This window comes from Pteropus vampyrus, unplaced genomic scaffold, assembly GCF_000151845.1.
Source record: "Pteropus vampyrus isolate Shadow unplaced genomic scaffold, Pvam_2.0 Scaffold286, whole genome shotgun sequence".
NCBI lineage: Eukaryota > Metazoa > Chordata > Mammalia > Chiroptera > Pteropodidae > Pteropus > Pteropus vampyrus.
The window spans coordinates 1,203,248-1,212,464 of NW_011889067.1; the positions used below are offsets into that span (position 1 = coordinate 1,203,248).

At 47.2% G+C, this 9,217-nt stretch overlaps 1 protein-coding gene across 2 annotated transcripts in view; it reads right to left on the bottom strand.

Annotated features, from left to right (window-relative positions):
* Positions 1-9,217, bottom strand: part of PDE8A (phosphodiesterase 8A) — a 38,462-nt gene that overhangs the window by 19,619 nt on the left and 9,626 nt on the right. For both annotated transcript variants that reach the window (XM_023520944.1, XM_023520945.1), the window contains exons 6-7: positions 6,344-6,422; positions 4,625-4,762 (exon numbers count right to left, since the gene is read on the bottom strand). In XM_023520944.1, the coding sequence (XP_023376712.1) occupies positions 4,625-4,762; positions 6,344-6,422 (217 nt within the window). The remainder of the gene's footprint in view (positions 1-4,624; positions 4,763-6,343; positions 6,423-9,217) is intronic.

Consider the following 9,217-nt stretch of genomic DNA (forward strand, 5'->3'; position numbering starts at 1 on the left):
GGATACAAATTACCCCAACCCCAAACACAATTTTCGGCAATCTGACATTCTTTCTCAAACTTCCAAGTCCATCTCCTTCTGAGCTGCCGAGAAAAGCCAGGTCTAAGTGGCCATATGTTTTCGGTGGCCGTCAGCTGGCACAGAGGCCCTTGGCCTGAGTGAGGAGTGCTCCCTCGCTTCACCACACAGACTGCTCCTCTCCTAAGTCCTACCTGCGGCGGGAGGGGGCTGAAGGGAGTGACTGCTAGCCCTGCATGTGGGCGAGGAAGAATCAGGACTAGGCAGAGAAGGCAACCTTCTGTGGCCACGAGTATGGCTGCTACCACCTGTGCGATGGGTTTTGGTCCCTCTGGGGTGGGATGATGAGTTAATAGCCAGGACCGCGCTAGGGTGAAACAGATAAGTGAGACCTCATAAGGGCTGCGATTGCATTAGTCATGCTCTCAGGTCAGACAAAATCAGGGGTTTTTCCAGAAGTGCAGTCTGGGAGAGCTACCGGTATGTGTGGGACCTGACCGCAACGAGAGAACGGAGGCTTGCAAGTGGCTCCCTTGCTCTCGGCGTGTGGGGAGAAATCTGGGAGGGAGCTAAGTTTGCCACCATGTAAAAGATTGTGGATTCCTACAGCAGTCACTAAGGATCCTTAAGCTACACAAATCCCTGAAACTCACTGTAGGACACGGAACTCGTAGGGTATTGCATAACCTCCTTGACCTCCGGAGTCCCTCGGGACCTGGAGCTGACCCAGGCAGGATGTGGACCACCATGGCAGCCTTGGTGGCTTAGCTCAAGTTTCCTGCCCAGACCCTAGTTCAAGGTCAATCGTGAAACCTTCTATGCTTGGGGCGTGGCGACCTGCATGCAAACACCAATGGCAGAACCTCATCTTCAGATAAGAAAGTGGATCCAAGAGAAACCAAGACTCTCTGAGACTCTCTGACAGAGCGAAGGATGCTCCTGATCCTCTGTGGTGCCACTTCCAAAGCTGAACAGTCCAGCGAACAGAGGAGAACAATTTAGCCAAGACTCTGCTTGGCTAACGAAGGTGCCTGTAAGTTTTCCAGTCACCAATGGAAACAAAAAGTACTTGTCATAGATCATATTTCTTATCCAAAATATATTTTAAAATATTGACTATCATAAATATGTAAGTTTTAGATCCTGAGAATAACGGAGTTTTGTCTGAGAAGGCTGTGAGCGAGATTCCATCTGGTAATGCACAGAAACCCTAAGCACGGTCCTGCCACAGGGCAAACATGCGGAAAATGGTGTGTTTCTGACACTGGCCACCCCGCACAGGCCTCTCTCCAGGCCGCGCTGTCCTCAGCACTGTACTAAGGCCCGCACCTCCCTCCCGCTCCGGGGCGAGCCCAGCACCAAGCTGGGCTCCTCTGCCAACTGAGACAGTCCCTTCTCGGTGCCCGCCATCTTAAGAAATAAACCACCGTCACCTGCCGTCCTACCCCGAGGGCTAGCACAGTGCTCATGCATGGCAAACAGTCGTGGACTCTTGGGCTTCTGTTTACTGAACGGAAAAGGTAGGCCGAGGTGAGACTGCAGAATCCCGGCAGCCGGCTCAGGGATCTGAGCTCTGCGCTGAGGGAGTAACATGGTCAGAACGATGATTTGGTACGACTAATCACTCAGTAGCGTAGACTGGACACACCGGAAGTGGAGGACGATCAAGCAGGAGACCTCACTGGATTCAGCCACCACAATCACAGTATGTGGAAAGAAGGCCCTGGACAAGGCTGGGCCCAGGCAGTGGACACGCGAAGGCAGGGGCTTAGCAGACGTCAAGGCTTGGTGATGGATTTGACGGAGGAGACTGAAGGGTGGGGAGGAACCAAGGCCGTGCCAGGAACTGAAGTCCAGGCGGCCGCTAGGGCGGTGCAGGAGCAGAGGAAGCAGGGGCTGGAGACGCTGGGTCTTTTGTGAACGTCACTGTTAGACAGGTCGATTCAACATGACGGCAGCATGTTGAACCAGACCTTGGAAAAGAGGCTGTGGCTAAAAGTGGGGAGGCGTGAGACATCTATACGGAGCTGGAAAGATGCCCCAGTGACAAAGGAGCGGTCTGAGGAACCTGGCCAAGGACAAAGAGCCCTAGTGAATGGGGAAGCGGATGGAAGGAGAGTGGGAGACGAGGGGAGTCGGTGGAGGAGGAAGGCTGACGTGTCATGGGGGCTCACGACGTGAAAGCTGTGAAAAGCTAAGGGGCTACAGCCATATGTCACTGTCACAGGCAGGCCTCTAAGCAGCCAACATTTATTCGGTGCCTACGAGACACAATTTCCGAGGGAAAAAGTCAAAATTTCTAAAAGAGCACTGTAAAGCCCAGGTATCTGAGAAGATGGGAGACGGGGTTCTAGAGGCCCGACAGAGAAGTCTTAGGGACAGAAAGGGAGGAGAGTCAGGAAATACACGTGCGGGGCGCAGGGAAGTGTGGGCACAGGGGCCGAAAACCAAGGTACCCGATAGTATCGATTGTGCCCAAAAGAGGAGCCATTAGCTGAGAACAGAGGGGTCTGTGGACAACAGTGTTTGCAACATTCTCTGCTTGAACATCATCAGAATTTCTCCTCCACTCCCAAGAATATCCGACTGATTGGCAACCCTAGAATTGGACACTCGAGAGCCGACGGCGCCCCACCATCTAACTGCCTCCTAACCCTCCGTTCTGGTTCCCAGCGCACGTCTGACCTCCCCCCGCTGACCATGGTACCGAGCCGCCCAGCGCCCCTGTTCTTCCAGGGAAACTGAATTAGAAAGGCCATATGTCATCTCACCTCGGAAAAGAGCCCAGCCAAGCAGCAGGTTACTGACGAAGGACAAATGGCTGCTTTTCCCCTCCCAAGAACTCTGAACATACAAAACAAATAACCAGGCTCCTTTCTGAAATAAAACACTACAGAGGTTGAAAATGCAATCTATTGTATTCTCTGCTCACAAAACACAGGTTTTAGAGAAAAGGTCTCCCGCAGCTCGAGCGTGAGGCCCTCTGTGCCTGGTGCCCAGCGGCAGGACTTGGTGGGGAGGGGCCGTTCGCCTGGGTCTGGACGGATCAGGACGGACCCCAGGGCCTACGGCCGATCCGCTCTGTGTCCCCTCTCCATCTCTACTTGCCCTCCTCAGTGACAGGGAGATGGACGCCTCGACGTAAGTGTCCGATCAAGGTGCATGAGGGCCACCGTCTCTGGCACACGCTCAGACGAGCCTCACAACAAAATCGCTGGCCAGCCCGGGGGCAGTATGGGCCCCACCGCCAGGAGGGGGACGGCCACAATAAAGCCCTCTCAAGGACAACAGGTCTTGGAGGACGGAGGATGGAGGATGGCTGCCTTGTTCCTGCCTTCTGAGGACGCCCCTCCCAGCAGAGGGAGGCAGGGAGGGAGCACCGGGCCCAACCCGTGCAGTGAGCCCGAGCCCCGCCGGCCTCTTCACCCACCTCCGCCTCCATCCTCTGTCCAGTGGGCCTTCTACTGTCCCTAGTCAGAACTCATCGCCTTTGACAGAACAGTGGACAGTGAAACAGGATTCGGGCAACGCCCAATTCTGTCATTTCCCTGACGGTGTGCCGCTGGGCCCTCGCAGCCGGCCTGCTCCTGCCTTGTTCTCACGTGGGCAATCTGGTGTGCAAAGAGACACGCACCCACCCACGCACGGTGTCTTCGGGGGCCGCAAGCACATGAGGGTCAAGCTCTGTGCGGCCCTCCTGCCCCTGTGGCAGACTGCTCTTCTGTGCAACGGGAGGGCACTGGCCACACGCCACAGTGGACAAGGCACTGCTTCCCCTGGGGCCTCCACAGTGGACAGGAAAGGAGGTCACCAAGTTCTCAAACATTTTAAATAATCAGATGAATAGTCCCTAACCAACTTCTAGAAGTCAAAATGAGCCCAGCAGGAAAGACTAAGAGTGACCCAAAACCAGCAGCCTTGCCCTGCTCATCGTATTTTAAAACCTAATGACACGAGGTGCTGTCAGAAGCCACAGCTGGGAGAGAAACACAGAGAAACACGCTTTCAGACTGAGCCCGCCTTTCTTTCGTCTGCCCCGCAGCACCATGATTACGTGATTCTCACAGTGCTGAGCCAGGGTTCCTTTTATCTGTCTGTTTTGCAACCTGGAATATGAGTTCTCGAAGGCAGGACTTCCTCTTTTGCTTTTCTTTCTGTACCAGAATCCAGCAGAGCACCTGCCGTACAGGAGGCATTTAAAAGTGCTGAACGAATAACGAGGCTCAAAGAACCAGTGGGCTCAGATGTGTTCTGAGGAGGTGTCACCTCACTGGCGACCCTTTAACCCAGAACCGCTGCCCACCCACACCCCCACTTAGATCGATTATTAGAAAGATCAACTTACTTATCACAAAGATGAAAACAATGGCTTTAAGTGTCAATTACAGTTAGTCTGCTTATTGGCTGATCACACTACATGCTTTCTTGGCCTCAGTTTCCTCATCTGCAAAACGGGAGTAACAGGGAAAGCACCACTATACTGCTGCGGCTGCTGGGGAGAGTAAGATGGAGGTTACCTGGCACGTGCAATGTCCAGTGAACGCTAAGTCTCCTTCCTTCCCTCTTCGTCACGTGAAAGCAAGAAAGGTACTGACCTCTTACTTACCTTGCCCATCCTGATGTATGAATTTATAGTATCGAGCAAATCGGCCTTTTTTTCATTTATAGGCACTTCGGCTAACTTCTTCCCTATTAATTCACCTGACTCATAGCCCATTGTTGTTTCAAATGCAGGATTTGCATACTGTGGGGAGACAAAAGAAAAAACATCAAGTGAATTAAAAGAAAATGTGAAAAGAGGACAAATAAGCTACCATCTTCCCCAAACAAAAGCTCAGGAGCCTGGAGCTCCCCGCGGCCGTTCTGAAGCCACAAGTGCACAACCCCTGAGGAACCTGGCGTCCACAGGAGCCTCTGCCCAGGGCCACCCAGCTGGGCTTTCTGCCGTGTCCTGAGGCTCCAGTGAGGGCAGCAGGCCCCTCCCACTGAAACACCAGCAGAGGAAAGAAGCCCTGAGGAGACAGAACCCCCCCCCCGCCGACCCCCGCCACCCCCCCCACACCAACACAAACACAAAAGGACCAGTTAGATTATGCTACAGTAGAACAGAGCACCAAACTGGGATCAGAAACACCCAGGCTCCATTCCCGCAAGTCCCTTAACCCCGCCGAGTCTCTTCACTGGGAAGAACACATTTATCTTGCCTTTCCTGTGTGATGCAAATGAATAATGTGTCTGGAAAGCAGGCTATGAGCTAGGAAGTGTTTGCAAATGTAAAGCTTTATGATTAAATTTCAAATAAGACTGGAAGACTAGAAGAAAATGTGTAAAAAAGCTGTGCATGCGCTGCTAATAATAATTAAAAATATATTAATAAATAATATTAATAAAAACCAAAGATGACTGAACAACAAGTGATACTGCTTAAGGTCTGTCTGCATTGCTAGGCATTGCAGTAAGCGCCTGGCGCACACTAACTCATTCGGTCCTCAGGACGGCCCTGAGAAATGTACCTTGTGGTTAGTATTGAAATTCCCGTCTGTAAGGTGAGAGAGCACACTCAGACGCGTTACGTAACTTGCCCAAAGCCACTCAGCTAGGAAGGGGCTGAGGCCTGTCTGACACCGAGTCTGTGCCCTCAACCCCTGGCCCCTGTGCCTCTCAGGGCACCAACTCCTGAATGTTGACATCAACTCCTTACCCAGAATGTCACAAGTTAGATTAACGGGAGGGGCTGGGCTGCTCGGAACTAAGTCAAAGTGGAGCTATTCTCTCAGACAGAAGGCGCAACTCCCTCCTCTGCTGTTATCGAAAAGTACAGGCCACGGTGTCGTAAGTCACTGAAATGACCCGCTGATAATGAGCCATTTGTTTGGTAATTACTAGGTTATTTTTGAAGTTTCGAGTAGTTTCTAGTAAATTTCTAAAGGTGTAAACAATCTTCAGAAAGAGAGAGAAAGGTGAGACCTTGCAGACCTCAGGTCAGAACACCCTGCATATTCCACGTCTCCCCCCACAACCCAGTCATAATCCTTCTGGATAAAAGTCTCTCCTCAACAAACAAAAAGCGAGAAATAATCTGTGCAAATGTGGTATTTCTACAGAATATTTTCTAACGTCTTAAGTAATTATTAGTACCTTTTCTTACCGATAAGGAACTTATTTTAAATTACATATTTTATAGATTTTGTTTTGATAATCCTCTACGGAAAAACTGGTCTCTTGAACTTCAAAAAGAAAAAAAAAAGTCATATTGGAGGGATTCGATCCCAAAAATGAGAACGAACAAAACCAGAAACCCAGAAGAACCTCTAAAATGACGAACCTGTATCACGTGGTCTTCGCTTGTGATTTCAACTGCTTCTTGGCTTTTCTCTAACGCAGCGAATATTGAGTTACAAGTCCTTTATGGGTAGGAGAAAAGGACTGATTAATGTAAATGCTACAAAATCTCATACGCTCTCGGGGCATTACATTAACTTATGTACATGCTTTTTGTCTGACTATAAAGGTAACTGATGCTACTTCAAAAAAAAAGGGAAGAAACAGTAAACAGCATAGAGATAAACACTACTACTTGAGATCATGACCATGAGCAATTCGGTCCAGTCTGAGGACCAGTGGACCGGCATGGCACACATGCCAGGGTTCAAATCACAACCCTTCACTGGCTGTGGGACCCTGGGCAGGTGATGTGAGCCTCCCTTCTCCCCAGCTGGAATCCTCGGGAGGACTCCATTATAGAATAAAAGCCTGGCAGAAAGGAGGCAGTCAGGCATCTGCAGCTATTAGCTTAGATAAACTCTTGTCACAAAGGCGGGATCATCACGACCCAACTTTGTCCCCTGCTTTCTTCATTCAGCCTTGCATCATGGGCACTCTCCCATGTCCTTAGCATTCGAAAACACTTTTCAGTTACACAAGTAACAAAGGTTTATTGAAAAAAGTTAGAAAATATAGATAAAAATAAATGCGATACCTCAGCATACCAGCAGGACAGCTATAACCAAAAAGACAGTTAACGCGTGTTGGTGAGGAATTCTCCTGCATGGCTGGTAGGAATGCAAAATGGTGCAGTCCCCTTGGAAAACCATCTGGCAGGTCCTCAAACTGTTAAACACGGTTACCATGCGACCCAGAAACTTTACTCCTAGGTATATACTCAAAGGAAATGAAAATGTATGTCCACTCCAAAACTTATAGCCCAAAGTGGAAACCACCCAAATGTCCATCGACTGGCAAACAAATGAATAAAATGTAGTATAGCCATATAATGGAATATTATGCAGGCATAAAAAGAAATTAAGTCCCGATACACATGGATGAACTTTGAAAACATCATGCTAAGGCAAAGAAGCCACTCGCAAAGGACCACGTATTATATGATTCTATTTATGTGAAATGATGAGAATGATGGAAATATTCTAAAATTGTGGCAACAGTTCCTCAATTCTGTCATTACACTCAATGCCATTGAACTGTGCCCTTGAAACAAGTGAACTGTACAGAATGTGAAAGATATCCCTATAAAACCGTTTAAAAATATATGAAGTCAAATCGTTGGAAATTCCAATATTTAGACATATCGATTGGTGTTCCAGGAAATTTCCTGTGTAGATATTTATGTAACATATATATTTATAAAAATAGAATCTTACTCTACAGTTGTATAATCTGCTTGTGTTACTGAACAATATACATCAATATCTTTCTATAGTGACAATTACAGCTCTTAATCATCACTTTTAATAACTATATAACATTCTGTTATAACATTGTACCATAATTTATTCAACAAATCCCCCACGACTGGACATTTAGGTTATTTCCAGTTTTTTTCTTCTACGTGTCTCAGAAGATGAAAAAACTTGTCCATAAAGTGCAGAGATGATATTTAAAAAATTAACAATCACAGTGCTTTTTCACATTATTCCTGGTATTACTAAACTGTCTCAACTAAATAAGACAAGTATCTTGGCCAATAAAAATCAGCTCTTATTTCTTGGCATATAAAAATCAAGAGCTGATATGTTAATTATGCCTCAATAAAGCTATTCTTTAAAAAAAAATAAGACGTTCCCACCTCTGATTATAAAAAGTTTAGAAGAGATAGATCTGTGAGAAGCCCTACCCGTTTTATCATTCTGTTATCATTTTTGCAGATCTGGTAAATAAAAAATGGTATATCGTTTTCATTTCTTTGATTACTGGTGAAGCTGGACATATTTCCACATTCACTGGCTATTTGTCATCTCCTATGAACTGCTCGATCTTGTCCTTTTTTATTTTTTTCTGCCGGGTGTCTCCACTCTCCACCTGCTTCATCAAAGCTCCTGACATATTTAGGATAGTCACTGGTCTGTCCTTTATGTTACAAATATATGTTTCCTAGTTCAGTTGTCTAAATTTTTAACATTATTTACATTTTTTTAAACTGTAGAAAAACTTTAACATTTTTACGTTGTCTAATTTGATTCTCTTCCTTTATGGAATCTGGGTTTTATATCAGACTGAGTTTAAAAAGAATGCATCATCAGATTACATATGCTCCCTTATATTTTTAGTACCTATGCGGCCTTACTTTCTAACAATAAGTCTTTAACTCACTGGAGTTTATCTGGGGGTTGTGTGTGAGATTGAGCTATAACTTAATTTTCCTTCCAAATAGTTAACCAGTTGTCACAGTTCTATTCATTGAAGAGTCTGCCCTTTCTTGTGGTGATTTAAATTGACATATTAATCGTATGCTAAATTCTTAAATATACTTGTCTATTTCTAGACTTTACATTCTAGTTTACTGATCTAGCTGTAACACAAAGTTGCTTGTCATAGCTTTTTAGTGCATTTTAATATCTGGCAGAACAAGTCTTTCTCCCATTTCTCAAGCCCGCAGTACCCCCTTTCCTTCATATTTTCCCAGCTCCCTTTATAATGGACATCTCCCTTTGGCTGTCGGCCGGTACACAGAGAACGAAGCAGGGCATGTTGATGGATGAGGACAGAGGGATAAGCGGCAGTGGACAGACCACCGAGAGCCATGCAGGCCACATTTTAGAGTTTGGATCTTATTTCGAAGGCAGTGGAGTGGGGGGCGGGTAGCTGCGGAACAGAAACACAAATGGAGTTACGGGTTACTGAGGTATGGAGAATGGACACAGAGGAGTCGAGAGGAGATGTAGGGACTGACAGTTTCACAGTC